General features: G+C 39.0%; 1 protein-coding gene across 1 annotated transcript in view; it reads right to left on the bottom strand.

Moving 5' to 3' along the window:
* BRIP1 (BRCA1 interacting DNA helicase 1) overlaps positions 1-16,441 on the bottom strand; it is a 199,848-nt gene that overhangs the window by 124,853 nt on the left and 58,554 nt on the right. Inside the window, exons 7-10 of the mRNA XM_075263115.1 lie at positions 1,920-2,141; positions 1,463-1,662; positions 1,102-1,234; positions 838-992 (exon numbers count right to left, since the gene is read on the bottom strand). Coding sequence (XP_075119216.1) covers positions 838-992; positions 1,102-1,234; positions 1,463-1,662; positions 1,920-2,141 — 710 coding nt within the window. The remainder of the gene's footprint in view (positions 1-837; positions 993-1,101; positions 1,235-1,462; positions 1,663-1,919; positions 2,142-16,441) is intronic.

The following is a 16,441-nucleotide window of genomic DNA, read 5'->3' as shown; positions in this document are numbered from 1 at the left end:
TCCTAATTTAGTTTCTGTGTTTGAGATACACCCATTGAAACAGATGCTTAAAATGAATCACAGTACAATGCAATCTCTGTAGCAACGGTAGCAGTATAGGACATACTGAAGAGACTAGGGAGTTTATTTGTTGCACAGTCATAGCATGCCACTTTTGCTACAAGTTACTTTGTCAAATTTGTGATCTGCAAGATCTGATCAGCCTTCGTGTATTAAAATACCAGGATACGATTAGTAACAAAATATATAAAATCTCAGTTGCTGGAGTGAAATCCCATATATCAGTGGGTCATATTTAATGTGTTTACATGTTCAAATGCATTGCTAAAAAGAATATTTGTCTTTGATTATATGATTAGAGGTTGTACCAAAAGAAAATGAAAATTTGCAATATTAGGGTTTGGGTCGTACCTTGATAAATATGTTAGCAAAAAGTGTTTGATTTAAAAAAAAAAAAAAAAAAAAAAAGTAATGTAATAGTAATACAGGCTGCAGGCTCATCTTTGAAAGCATCTGCAATGAAAAACCAGGTTACTTCAGGTTTCCACTTAAAAAATGGTTACCTGTGGAAACCCGCAGATTCCATAAACTATAATGGGACTGCTTGGGTTTCCACCCGAAATCGGCATATTTTAAGTGGAATAAGCACAAGGTCTTCAAATGCTAGTGTTATTGCAGGAGGAAAACTGCTAAATAAATGTGAATACACCCTAACAATTCATGTGCGCACACAACATTTAGGTACTTGAACAGCTTTCAACAAAAGCTAAACCTATACTTGCTTACAAAATAATTAGATGCTATATGTATCACAATAATTTATCCTATGTACACTACCTGTTGTTTTCCCGAAAAAGATAGTCCAAGACAAGAAACAGTCCCTTTAGTACAAATAGTGTCGGAGGGCTAAGTGTTGGAATTTTCACTACAGATTCCTGACCATTCAGCATGGTTGTCTTCTCCTCCTTTTCAATTACAGCAGCTAGATTTCCCTACATAAAAAAGCACAATTTAAACAGATAAAATTCTTCACACAGAATTCACAGTTGTGAATTTCTGCCTCAGTGTTTATGTCAGCAAAGGTATAAAGCTGGTATGTACCTTAAGGAGCGGAAACGTTGCATTAGTTATACCCATGTTATGGAAAACTGAAAGAATCTCTTTGCCATTCCACACTTTACATGAGGATTCATAGTCTCTTTCCACCAAATTGTCAGCACATTCCTTTATCCAACTAAACAAAAGGAACAATACAAAATTAGGACATTTCGGTGTACAGACATTTATGGTGGTATAGAATAGTTTATTAGCAGTACTGCCATGATAGCTGTGCAGATAGGTAAATTTTTATCACTTCTAATGCTGTTGTAACATCAAGGTTATTTATTAAAATGCAAATAAAATTTTAAAAAATACACGTTTAACATATATTTCTAAGCATTTCTCCCAGGAAATAACTCACTTGGTCATACTATAACAAAGCCCTCGTAAGGGTTCATGGTCGCTTCGTCTGATCCCATGGTTAACCATACTGTCTATTTCATCTCGAGCAAACAGTAATTGGGCATCTGTTACACTAAAACTTGCAGATTCCCGGGCACAGTCCTCGATATTGTGTGCTTCATCCAGGATCACCACCTGGTCTTTCAAACAAATATCCATCTAGAAAGAATTGTGTAATAAAAGCATCAGTTAAAGCCAAGCAACCAAAACTAGGTAATATATATATTACACATACACACACACACACGTTTATGCATACATATTTATGCATTTACAAAAATTGTTTGTATGCACAATGGGAGCTAATGTATTATTTCTTTTTTTAACAGAATCATACCGGGTTGTCCTGTTATGGACAGTTAAATTAGAAGCTATTCATTTAAGTAGAAGCTTACATAAACTTAGATTTGACTTACACTTTCCCTTATTTGTGAGTCCAAAAGATAGTTATAGGGACAGAAAACAATGTCCGCTTCCGTCATTAGTTCTCTAGCTGCATAGTAAGCACAAGCGCGAAGCCTTTTACCAAGACCTACAAGCTCCTCAATGTCCCATGCCTGATTTAATCCCAGTCTATATTGCAAAATGTTTTGTTCATTCATCTTTTGGGCGCCATAATAGTAACGACATGATGGTCCCTGAAAAAGAAAACAAAAAAAGCTGAACAAAAGCAAATACAATGCCTCACCCTTCATTCCTTAAATTCTACTTATTACTTAAATGTTTTTTTTTTCCAGAAAATGACTTTTTAAAAAATAAAAAAAAAATCTATTTTTAACAAAATTATGATGAGGTTTTTAAAATGTTTCAATTTTTTTAATACATATTTAAAAAAAAATTATAATTCTAAGAATCCTACAGTTCTGACATTGTCCACTAGACCATGTAATATGCTGAGATTCCGTTTTCTGTAAGATATTTCTTTGCAGTAGGAACAACACTTATTAACATATACACGATAGATGTGACCATTGGTGCTAAGACACCAAATTCACCAACTGAGGATTATGCAGTTTATTTACTCCCCCTCTCTACACAATGAACAGGCCAAGGTCACAGAGCATGTCTGTTATAGGTTCAGTGGCAGAAGTAGAAATTGCTACATTTTTTGGATTTTTTTTTTTATATATATATATTTTTAATATAGCTATTAATTTGAAAAATTTAAATAATCACCAAAAAAAACCTTTAAAATATACGTAGACAAATGTGATTTAAATGATTTCCTTTAAACTAATTATAAGAATTTTTAGAATTTACACAATGTACACAATGTAAAGGGGTTTTTCCACAACAGTCATATTTCATATAAAAGTACTTTGCAAAATATCGTTGTTGCCCATTGAAAGCAATTAGCAAAAGTGTATATGCCAACTCAATGAAGCTCCCCTTTCCCTACCACTGTTTGAGCACTGTTGCCAATAGATGCTTAGTTTGTCTTCTGAATAGCTGTTGATTTGATCAGTTCTACATAAACATGCATGTGCCAATCTAAGAGATGGAGCATGTGCAGTGCAGGAATTCTTTCTGTTAGGATAAGGAGGGGGTTAAGGAGCACACAGGGCACTTTCAATTAAATTTTTTTTTAAAAAAGACAAGGGTCAGCTGTAGCTTTTGAGAATAAAATCAGCTAAAATATATAATGAAAGGCAGGTGGCTCAGGAAAGCAAAACTAACCACAAAAAATTATATGAATACATAAATGCAAAAAAACAAGGTCAGAACAGGTGTGTCCCCTGAATAATGGTAATGAACTTGGTCACCGGGAACCAGAAAAAGCAGAGCTACTATGGGATCTAGCTCTGCATATATAAAAATTGATGTAGGTGGCACCAATGCTAGTAGTGCATCAACCAATATACTAAACTGGATAAACATAGAACTGGTTCAAGCCAAGCTAAACAAATTAAACATGAGCAAGGCTCCAGGACCAGATGGATTACACCCATGAGTACTTAACTCTTTCCTGCCTCATACTATAATGTCGCACTGAACAATGTAGTTAATGTTGGGCGCTGTAATATTACAGCACTGTAATGCTGAGGTCCGGACTAGCCAGACTAGTCTGATGCCATAATCAGTAGCGATCATAACATCCTGGGGAATCAGGAGAAAGATCACCCAACCCCACACCATCCCGCCACCCCTTTGATCCCTCCCGCAGTCTAAAGGGTTCCCATGGCAGCTAGGAGGCCGAGCAACGGTCTCCTGACTGAATTTGCCCATTACATGGGCAGTCAAAAGTTTAAAATAAGTTAAAAATAAAGAAATAATCAAATAACAAAAAGTAAAAAATAAAACAAAAAAAACACCTTTACATTTTAAATAAACATAACGTAAACAAAAAATAAACAAACGTTAGGTATCCCTATGTCTGTAAAAGTCCTCACTATCCAAAAATAGTGTTATTTATCCAATACAGTGAATGCCATAAAAGATTTTACATATACATACATACACACTTATTTTGATCACCTGGCTTTCCCCAATAAATAGCAATACAAAGTGATCAAAAAACCATACATACCAAACATTGGTACCAATAAAAAAAATACAACTTGCCCTGCAAATAAAGAGCCATGACGTATATCCGTGTAGACCTCAGAATATGGTGAAAATTGTTCATTTTCAAATGTGTTATTTGTAAAACTAGGTAAAACAATGAAACCAATATAATTACGGGGGGGTCAGACAAACCCCCAACATGTTGATAAAAGTCAATCAAAACATTATTTTGCATGTTGACAGAAAATTAAAAAAAAAAAGTTTTAAAATTTTGGAAGTCAGGGTAAGAAAATATGAAAACAAGTTATTGAACATTAATTTACAAACTATCCTGCATCCTCAAAGGGTTAAAGAACTCAGTTTAGTCATTGATGTGCCTCTAGTCTTAATTTTTAGGGATTCACTAGTGACTGGTACATTTACAAGGGACTGGCACAAGGAGAATATGGTGCCTATTTTCAAAAAGGTAATTACAGATCAATGAGTTTAAAGGGGTTGTCCCATCACAAGGATCCTATCTATACTGCTTGTTAATGTGAATGTAAGACTTTTCCTAAATACACTGCTTCAGCAAAACTGCTTTGTTTGTCCACTATCTTACTTTATTCATTTCTCTGTTGACACATCCCTTGACTTATCTGGTCAAAAGTCAAGTGATGTATCTGCTTGCCTCAGGAGGAGGGGCTAAGTGCACGGGAACGAGCCTGGAGGGGAGGGGGGGTAGTTTACACTTTGGGGGGGAAGGGGCCGCCAATACAGACCCGGCATCCACTGTAATAGAGAGGCGGATGCCGGGGAGGGTTAGACGCCAGCACAGGTGCCTGCAACATCGCTACGCTCCTGCCCTGCATGAAGCCAGCAGCGGCAGGAGCGATGCTGTTATTCCAGAGGGGAGGGGGGGGAGGGGGGGGGAGCGGAATAGCAGCATCGCTCCTGCCGCTGCTGGCTTCATGCAGGGCAGGAGCGTAGCGATGTTGCAGGCACCTGTGCCGGCGTCTAACACTCCCCGGCATCCGCCTCTCAATTACAGCGGATGCTGGGTCTGTATTGCACTGTGAAGGCTGGGGAACTGACTGGTCTCACTATTCGCTGTACGTCCGATGCCTAACTGCATCGGCAGCGCACACACAGGGCCAGCAGCATAGAAGCGACAACTTCTCGCCCCTGGCTTTGCATATGTAACACCGCCCACCAATGACGCAACAAAGCCGGAAGAAAGAAGAATTTACAGCAGCGAAGAGTGGTGAGTATACGACGTGGGAATACCCCTTTAACTAAATGGCCCATATAAGAAATATGAGAACGAAAAGATAAGTGGGACTTCCCTCCAACAGGTTTTTGTTTTTGTTTTTTTGTTTTTTTATTGGTTTTGTTTTGTTTTTGGGTTTTTTTGAGAGGGGTTTACAGCCAAACAGCATTGATGTCCCTCAGTCAAGCCCTTTTCCATCCCTTGGACAAACTTAATGGACATATATCTTTCTTTCCACTGTACAATGAAATGTTTTTTGCAACCATTTAGTGTGTGTGCTTAAAAAAAGCCAAAAAACTGAAATTGAAGTCCTCCTGTTGGCAACAGTTGTTAGTTGATCCGTTAGACAGATTTGTTAAAGGGTACATGAGTTTCCATGAAAAATTGAAATAAGTACCGGGACTTGCTGGGCAGGTTATTCTATCACTATATAAGACTTCATACATGGTGTTCAATCAGTTTTTCTGCTGCTAATATAACCATTATGGCTGCAACACAGTTTACATTTCTCTCTCCGGAAGGGGGTATGTACCATGAGTAACAGTCTGCCCCCCTTCAATCCATTACTGATAATGTTCTGCCATTGTGCCAGGCGTAGCTGTACAATAGCTGAGAGCCCAAGCAACCATAATAAGGAGATCAAAGAATACTGAGCTATAAATATCGGGCAGTGATTGGCAATCTATGAGCACAATCAGGAAAGCTGCTTGCCATCTGTGAACAATATCTCATCTGTAAATCACATAAGCTGCCAGAAGTAGATACAATGTTAGAAAAGTCTTCTATAAACTTGTAAACTATGAGATTCCCAGAATATTCAGTCCTTGGAACAAAGTAGTTTCCAGAAGTGTGCAGGCAGTGAGAAGAACCTCTTCCTCCACTGTGAGCCCATCTTGCTTATCTAACATATCTAAGGGTTAAGGGGATATCGTCACTCCTTAGGGAGAGACCACCATTTAGGTGTGTGGAGTCTTATTAAGCCATAGACGCTCCACTGTGAAGAGGATCATGGGAAGAATATGCAAATATGTCTTCCATGATGTAAATAGGAAGACAGTGCCTCAGTCATGCAGCGCAATAGAGGGCGCTCCCTTTAACATCATGCCTGACCTTCCCAAAGGCCTTTGCTGCAAATGATGTGGGATTTTACCAAGCCAGCCTTCTCATATATCTATCCAGTCTTCTAACATATCTATGGATATACTTACCAAAAGTTTTAGCAAGGTTTTTCTGGCAGAAATTGGCCACAATTTTAATGAAAGTGCACTACATTTTGGTCCAGGAGCACAAGCTCTATAAAATGAGACTAAGTTGTCTGAAAAGATGCTGACCATTTAAAAAGATATAAACGTGATGTGGAGGTACTCTACAGTCTATGAGGCTTCCCAACTTTGCCCCTATTGCAGACGTAGAGAGAAATTAGGATAAAGCTGTCTTCTTTCAACATGGTTGGGGATTTGTAATGCTGACAGATGTCTAATGTGCATGCCCATTCTAATACAGTATATCTCATTTAGATGAAGTTGCAAGTAAAGGAAGCCACGGAACAAAAAATGTTGTCGTCATTATAAATGCAGCTTAAAATTGGCGTTATACTAATAAATCAGCAGTCGTCACAGTTGGATAAGAGTGTAGTGTGCTGCTGTAGTTTATATTACATATACGTAAATACACACATACACATACATACAACTACTTCTTCGTCTATGACTCTTAGTTCTGATTTACAAGTGAACGGCCATGTTTACATTTTAAGGAAATAGGGCATATTTAATATTTCTGCCTAAAAGCTGAAAAACATTATGAAACATATATTAATATTACCACAGCAAAACGCAATTCTTCTTACAATTTGTCTGCTGCGGTCATAAAATTATTAATCATCTCAATATCCTGCTTCAGGAAATGTAGGATGTATCCTGAAACAGGAAAGAGGTCCCTTTAAATCATTCACCTCCATGAGAATGCTGCCTTCATCTTGTCTTGGCTCCAAGGAAAGAGTTGCTTTAAGCAGCTTATTCTACAACAGAGAATCTGTTAGCAGATGCCCCGTCAAGTGACTGCATTTTCAAGAGGACATTCAGCTCGCTTTAAAAAGAGCTTTAACAAGCCGTGCCAGAAATACGGTTACAGCCCAAAACGTTTTTGTGTTGAAATGTCTTCAGGGTTCTATAAAATTTCTATAAACATTTTAGGATTCCCAAACCAATGAAGGAAATGCAAGGATGCTTTAAGCAGTCCAGTGGGAGCAGAGCCATGTTTTCATACAATATATATATACGGCGTATACCTGGCTCGGAAAGAAGGTATGTTATTTTTAAACCAAGCAGGGCACTTAACCCTTTCGTATGAGTGAAAAACTATACAGGGAAGAGTGACAAGTATAACTCAATGTCAGATAGCCAAAGAATACAAGAATTGAATACAAACCTTTTTGTAATAGAGACAGACATATACCGTACTTTCCCTCCTTTTTGATTTATGCCCACAGTCTTGTGTTCTCGGCTACTTACAGCAGAATTCTGATGTTGAGCATATCCAACAATAAGATGCTAAAGCATTAAAAAGTTAAACAACTTTGAATGTCAAGGAACCCACTTTAGCCAGTGGAGTAAGCACCCTTATAAGGAACAGGGTTGGTTCTGCTGTACATAGGGAACAATCTAATAATGAACTCTGATGATTACTAAAGCCCCAATACTAGTCAGTAACAATTTTCCTTGGTCACCGTTTTGTTTTAATCACATAAAGAGGACCTTTCACCAACTCCACTTCCTTGCATCTAATAATAATAGGTGCCGCTTCACTGACTCTAGCACAGTTGATATTTTTTCTCTAGTGCCTACCATTCCCAAGCATAAGTGCTGCTAGTTTTGACCTATACAATAATTAGACTCTGTATTGTCAAGTGGGTGGTCCCTGACACTGTCCAATCAGAAGTAGACTGTGTCAGAGCTCAAAAAAAGAGAGAAAGGTGGCACTACGTCTCACTTTTCAAAGTCCATTCCCCAATAAAAACCAGTGAAAAATAAGAGGTGGTGGTGTGGAGACAAAACGCATCTCTGCATGAAAATGGTGGTGCTCATTGAAAAAACCGCATAAATGCAATAACAAAAAAAAATTCAAGGCACTCGCCATAGCGTCTAAAATCAGAAGTCTTTATTCCATATTCTTAAAAATGTGGATACATAGGGAGGATGGTAGCGAAAAGTACATCAGCAACAGCCGTTTTGTGTAGTATACACTTCCTCACGCTTGCTACCCCACACAAAACGGTCATGCTGATTTACTTTTCACTACCATCCTCCCTATGTATGCGCATTTTTAAGAATATGGAATAAAAACTACTGATTTTAGCCGCTGTGGTGAGTGCCTTGAATTATTTTTCTTTGATATTGTGTCAGAGCTCAGACTCATGCCCCTGTCTGCTGACAGTATATGTCCTAATAAACATATGAGGCACCAAAACTAACTGATTGGTTTGGAGCAGTGCAGAAAAAAATTGAGAAAAAATTACAATTGTGCTGGAATCATTGGGGCAGCACCTATACAAAGAACTGGAGCTGGTGAAAGGTCCTCTTTAGCTGTCAATACTAATATGTTTTAAGATTAGGTCATCAAAGGTTCTAATACTACAGTGCTGTTTTGTTTTACAAGACTTTGGAATAAGCTCTCCAGGAGTGTCTTGTACTGATTGTCTAATGACCCTAAAGCTCTTGCAAACAGCGTTAATACACGATTGTAATAAGCGATTTAGAGAATAATGGGGTACCCTCTGTCACTAGATCAGCAACCCTATGGCACAATCACAGGATGACAAGGAGTTGCCAGTTTAGTATTTAGCTTAACCCCTTCCCGCCGATGGCATTTTTTGATTTTCGTTTTTGACTCCCCTCCTTCTAAACCCCATAACTTTTTTATTTCTCCGCTCCCAGAGTCATATGAGGTCTTAATTTTTGCGGGACAATTTTTTCTTCATGATGCCACCATTAATTATTCTATATAATGTACTGGGAAGCAGGAAAAAAAAATCAGAATGGGGTGGATTTGAAGAAAAAATGCATTTCTGCGACTTTCTTACGGGCTTTGGTTTTACGGCGTTCACTGTGCAGCCAAAATGACATGTCCCCTGTATTCTGTGTTTCGGTACGGTTCCAGGGATACCAAATTTATATGGTTTTATTTACATTTTGACCCCTAAAAAAAATTCAAAAACGGTGTTAAAAAATTTTTTTTCTAAAAGTCGCCATATTCCGACGGCCGTAACTTTTTTTATACGTGCGTGTACGGGGATGCATAGGGCGTCTTTTTTTGCGGGGCCGGGTGTACTTTTTAGTTCTACCATTTTCGGGAAATGTTATTGCTTTGATCACTTTTTATTCAAATTTTTATCAGAATTAAAACAGTGAAAAAACGGCGGTTTTGCACTTTTGACTATTTTTCCTGCTACGGCGTTTACCGAACAGGAAAAATATTTTTATAGATTTGTAGAGCGGGCGATTTTGGACTCGGGGATACCTAACATGTATGTGTTTCACAGTTTTTAACTACTTTTATATTTGTTCTAGGGAAAGGGGGGTGATTTGAACTTTTAATAATTTTTATATTTTTTTATATTTTTTTTAACTTTTTTATTTTATTTTTTTTTTTTTGCATTTATTAGACCCCCTAGGGGTGTTGAACCCCAGGGGGTCTGATCACTAATGCAATGCATTACAATGCTACTGCATTGCAAAAAATCATCATCTCTTTTGCAGGCTGTATACACCAGCCTGCAAAAGAGAGAATTTGCAGTCCGGCTGGGAGCCTTTAACAAGGCTCCCGGCTGTCATGGCAACGGGGGGTCGGCCCTGGAGCATGCTCCAGGAGCCGGCGATCCCGGGCAAAATGGCGGCGCCCATGCGCCGCCGGGAAGATGGCGCCTCCGGCGCCTTTGACAGCAGCGCCGGAGGGGTTAATGCCTCCGATCGGTCCGGGGACCGATCGGAGACATTAGAGCCGGTTGTCTACTGCTTAAAGCAGTAGACACCCGGCGGCTATGGCGGCCGCCCGGCTCCCCGGCGGTCGCCATAGTTACAGACCCGACACGCGCCGTACTATTACGGCGCATGTCGGGAAGGGGTTAATAGATGGCTCTATCTACATTTGATACTGTTTTAACTGTACTGCCCTATAGAATAAAGACTTCATGCTATTTATACTGTACAGTAAATAGCATACATTAAAAAAAAAAAAAAATTGCTTGCTTTGTCCATACCCCCAAAAGCATGTTAATGAAGAAGTTATATGCCTCAACAGGATGCCATTAATAAATTCAAAGTATCCTACACAATATGAGAACTCATAAAGCTAGGAGTGAAATGCTTCTTGATATTCTGCATAGAATAATAGTACTGAGTACACTGCTCCCATACCAAATGAAGAACAAATACATTTAAGGGCAGGTTCACACCTGCGCCCGTCTCCGCTTTATGGGTTTCAGTCTTCTGCCGAGAAACTGGACAGGAGACGAAAACCCAGCATTCAGTGTCTGCTCGTGAGTGTCTTCTGGTCTCCTTGGCGAAACAGTTTTTTTTAACGAGACACAAAGTCCTGCATGGACGACCATTTTAATTTTTGAAATTCTCCAGTAGCTGCTGCATTTCCCCCCTAGGCTTATACTCGAGTCAATAAGTTTTCCCAGTTTTTTTGTGGTATAATTAGGGGTCTCTGCTTATATTCGGGTCGACTTATACTTGAGTATATACGGTAAGTAAGTTTGTACAGCCATAGTTTATGCCTTTATCTTAGTTTTAAAATAATTGAGATATCAAAAAATCTCTTGCACTATTCCAGTGCAATGTTGTTTCTACAATATACAAGCTCACACAGACATAAATAGTGTTATCCAAATGGCATCTTTCATTTTATAGAATAAGATAATAGTTTGTCAGCAACACTAATATATGTATACCATTTATTATTAAAATATTGTAGAAGTTCATGTCTAATCTGATGCTACTATTATACTATTAGTGGACAATGTAAGTACAAAGTCATCCAGTAATGTTAACCTAAGTCAATTTGTAAATGAATTCTCATCCAATGATAGATTGGTAGAGCAAATGGAAAGTTCATCAGCCACAAACAGTAGGTTTGCATTAAAAGGCTTACATTAAGTTGATTTGTGGGGCTATATAAAAATAATAGGTGGAAATAATAAAAATAAACAGAAGCAAGGTGTGAGAGAAGTGATAACAGTGTCTAAGTAAAGACGCCGTGAAGAAGCTGTTATGTCACTTTGTATCTTATACAGGAAAGGGGACTGCTTTATTCCAAGAACAACATGATAGGAATTTATTTTACAATTCATTTGGGTTTCGTTGCTTCTGTGAATAATGGAAAAACCATCAAGTCTATTCTTTTACTGCCATCGCTGCCTATGCCGAGAAGGCTGCCAGATAGTTCTGGATTTTCCACTGAGGTGCCATGTCTAAGTGTGGGTTTTAAAACCCAGTAAAATGATTCCCAAAACATCTGAGCCGCCTGACACTTAAAAACAATTATTGTCCGATTTTTTTGCTCTGCGCTGTAGTGACGCATGAACCCAGGTTTCTGTGACTTGTGTACTTTATAGTCAATATTAACCTTTACCCGTGTTACACCCAACATCGATTTCTGTTTATGCCTCAATTTAAAAAGTATCTGTCACCAAAACACTCTTTGGACCAATTCTTTAATTAAATAAATAAATATCAGTTTCTCCGACATTCTTACAGCAAACTGCCTTGTGACAACCTGCTGCACGACAGAGCATGACCAGACACAGATCTCAATAAAACTCTAGCTATTGGAAATATCCACTGGTGGTTCACTGTGCTTCATGACCACTCTTGGGATACGCAATACTAATGCATTTAAATGGGACAATGTGGGGTTTACATAAACACTCTATTATGCCATACATTTCTTCTAGAAGGAACTTCGTTCACTGAACCACCTTCTGTTTGTATCCGTTTTGCTCCTACTAACTGCTGAGGACATCTCTTCCAAACATGGCCCATTCTCTTTCACTTCAATTTCAACTCTCCCGACACACAAATCTAACTAATGTTCACCGTAGCCCCTCTCCTTATCTTTCTTCTGTCCCTTTGAACTGTTCAGTAGTCTGATATTGCCTCTTCTGCTGCTATGATGGTCTAGATTTTCACCATTCTTGTAGGCATGACAACAGACAGGGTGGAGAGGTAGGAATATTTCTATCTGCACTTTGCACTTTTTATTTCTTTCCCCCAGTACCATCACTCACCTTTCCCTCATTTGAGGTCTACAATGAGACTCTTCCGTATATTTTCCCTGCAAATAGATACAATCTACCATCCACCCACATCACATTATGGGTTACTTTTTCCATTTTCAAAGCCATATGAACGCTTAATGTTGGTGGGACAAATTGTTCTTCATGGTGCCACCATTTATTATTATTATTCTGTACTATGTACTAGGAAGCTCGGAAAAAAATTGGGGGAGTGGGGTGGATTTGAAGAAAAAGTGCATTTGTGCGACTTTATGGGCTTTTTTTTTTTTTTTTTTTTTTTTTTTTAACAGTGTTTTCTGCAGCCAAAATGACATGTCCCCAGTATTCTATGTTTCAGTATGAATCCGGGGATACCAAATTTATATGGTTTTATTTACATTTTAACCCCTTAAAAAAACTAAAAAACTTTGGAAAAAAAAATAATTCGACATTTTTTAAAAATGTTTTGTTTTTGTTTTGCCTTTTTTCTGTTTTGTAACTATTTTATTAAACCTCTTTAATGGGCTTAAACCTGCAAACATTTTATTGCAAGTCATATAGACTGCAATACAACTACATAGCTATTGAGACTGGTCATAGACTCCCGGCCTGATTGCACCATAAGTGCCAGGTCTCAGTTGTAGAATACAGCGGAGACTTGGTTGCTATGGCATCCGTAAAACAGCAAAGTGACCGCCATCTTTAAAGATCCAGCATTCACCACACTATTATGGTGAATGTCGGGAAGGGATTAATATCCCCATTAACACCCCTGTCTCCATGCGTATTTCTCAATTTCTATCACTAACAATTTCTTTTGGTTTTTCATGACTTAATACTTTTTACGCTAGGTTCACACTAGTGTTTGGGTCTCTGTTCTTTGAGTCTGCTTGGGGATCTGAAAGACAGAAACCCTATCCACGTAAAAGACAGTTACCTGCGGACCCCATAATCTATAAACAGGTTAGCCAGGTTTCCAACAATTTTCTATTGAAATTGGCGGAGAGAAAAGTCCTCCTTGCAGGATTTTTCTCTCCAATGATTTTAAGCAGAATCTGAGATGGAGTGCCCAAACGCTAGCGTGAACCTAGTGTCACACACAAAGATGACAATACAACTGATCTGGTCTTCCTCAGACACCTTTCAGTTTCTAAATTTACTAACACTTCTCTTTCACTTTGTGACCATAACCTTAAGTCTTTTACAATCAGTACTTTCTCTCCTTCACAGAACACACTAACCCATTATACATCTAGGAATCTATGTGCCATTAACACTCAGCACCTCTTGCATGCTTTAAAGCCCAATGATTTCAATGGGAGTTAGTATCGTATACGCCGCGTTATTTTACGGCCGTGATTTTGCAGCCGCAAAATCATGGCTGCAAAATGACGTGGTGTATACGATCCAGGCTCCCATTGAAATCAATGGGAGCGTATACGGCGCTCAAAATCTCACACGGCGTATATGTGCCAGGTCACACGGCACGTTACTCTGTGTGAATGCACCCTTATAAGTGCACTGAATGATGCAGCTCCCACTTCCACATGAACCTTTCAAACATCAGCAACTGTGGCACACAGCACATACACATTTTCTTCAGCAGTGCTCTAGGTGTTGTGAACAGCTTTGGAGAAACTTGTGTACACCCAGAATTTCTCCACTTAAAGGTTATGCTCCAAACCTACATCTCTACCCCTTTACTCCACCACACAATCCTACTTCTTTCTCCAAAAACCCTAAACAACTATTGGACATTGTACTGTGAATCTTGTCATTACTCACTCCTAAGAAACAGGCACCCATCATCATCCTCTGTATGGAGAACGTGGCCACTCATTTCCATGACAAAATTGATAAGAACCATCAGTAAATAATCACCCAAACCCTGGCAGTACTTGCCACACTTTATCCTGTTCACTCTCTTCTTTTAGCTAGCTTTATGTTAACTCCCTACTTGACCCCTTACAACGTGCATTTCACACTCTGCACTGTACTGAAACAGCCCTTACAAAATTGTACAATGATCTAACAGTTAAAGAGGACCTTTCATCCGATCGGGCACAGGCAGTTCTATATACTGCTGGAAAGCTGACAGTGCACTGAATTCAGCGTACTATCGGCTTTCCCGATCTGTGCCCGGTGTAAAGCGCTATCGGTACTGGTACCATAGGGCTTTACAGTCAGAAGGGCGTTTCTGACTCTTAGCCAGGGACGCCCTTCTGCCCAGCAGCGCCTATCGCGCTGTACTGTGTGAGTCTTAGAGCACAGCGCGATAGGCGCAGCTGGGCAGAAGGGCGTCCCTGGCTAAGTGTCAGAAACGCCCTTCTGACGGTAAAGCGCTACGGTACTGGGACAGATAGCGCTTTACACCGGGCACAGATCGGGAAAGCCGATAGTGTGCTGAATTTTTTCTTATTTATAATAAATACATTTTTGGATATCTTTGTAAAAAAAATGGTTTTTGTTGATGTTCATTTATTGTATTACCATTCTTATAAATTTATATAACTATTACCAATATAGCCTGATAGAGTCTTTCCTTGTTAAACTTGTTGTTGTACATCCACAACCCCATCAGCCCGTTTCTCCACTTTGACTTCTGACACCTCCATAGCTGTGGTCTTCTCAATGAGAAATATAATGTCAAGTGTCGCAGTATAAAATTATAAATTGCTACAGACCCCATTATAAGTCAATAGGATCTGTTGGGTATAGGTGGTGTCTTCCATGAGACAAAGACAACACTATGCCATGGTTTGCTCTTATAATAAAAGCCACAACGCAGATGTGAACAGAGCCTTAAAAATTGTATTTTTTCATTAAAGTTTTTTTTTTTTTTTTTTTTAAAGTGAATTGAGACTACAATTAAGGTTTCGTATGTTTGATAATTGTATTGATGTATACATCCATCAATATTTACAGTACTATATGAGTAAGGGTGCGTTCACACTACTGCCGCTGTCCGCCTCGGGGTTTCCATCCTAAGCCCTGGGAAAAATGGACAGGGGACGACTTGCCGGCGGTCATCTATAAAACCCATTCATCTGAACGGGTTTTTAAAGGTGACCGCGGGTATCCATATGCAGCCTCTCTGCCTAGAAACCGATTTTTGGGTTTTGTTCTTGTTTTTTTGTTTGGGGGGGAACACGCAGACACAACATCCTACATGCAGGGCTTTGTGTCCGTGCAAAAAAAAAAAAAACAGAAAAAAAACCCCAACTGTTTCTAAGCAGAGAGGCTACATACGGATATCGTCAATTTAAAACCCATTCAGTATCGGACTAATGACTGCACCTTTTAGAGCTGCTTTTACGCTTTCCAAATATGCCTTATTCTTTGTTGCAGTTCCATTTTGAAAATAAAAGTTTTATTCTTATACAAATTAGTTGAAAGTGGTTGTAGTGGTGTTTCTTCATCTGCTGGGGCTTCACCCACTGCCTCCATTGCATGATTGGCAACTATCACTTTTTCATATTTTACTTACAGTAAGGGGCTGTTATTTAAAGTGGAGAGCAAAACCCTTGCAGGAGAAGAAACGTCCCCAAAGCCTTTTTCAGCTAACTTGAAAAATAAAAGGCTGTGATGCAGACATCTTTGGAAACTGTAGAAGCTGTTCTACAAGATACTGGAATTAGATTAAAGGGGCTCTATCACTGGGAAAAGTCATTTTTAACTAATCACATCCTTTCCACACCTACCTTTAGTATGTAAATTGCCTCAGTGGTTTCTGAATAAGTCCATTTTTATTCATATACTAATTAGACTGGGTGCACGATGCACCTCTTTGTTATTGTTTCCTGTAGGAGTATATGTACTGGCTGCAAATTGTGATGACTCAGCTTCCTGTTTGCACACACATAGGAGATAATAGCAGAGACGAGTGCTGCTGGGAACTTCCAGTGCTT

Source organism: Leptodactylus fuscus, chromosome 2, assembly GCF_031893055.1.
Source record: "Leptodactylus fuscus isolate aLepFus1 chromosome 2, aLepFus1.hap2, whole genome shotgun sequence".
Taxonomy (NCBI): Eukaryota; Metazoa; Chordata; class Amphibia; order Anura; family Leptodactylidae; genus Leptodactylus; species Leptodactylus fuscus.
Note: the sequence above shows the minus strand (reverse complement) of the source record. Positions and strands in the feature narration are given on the sequence as shown.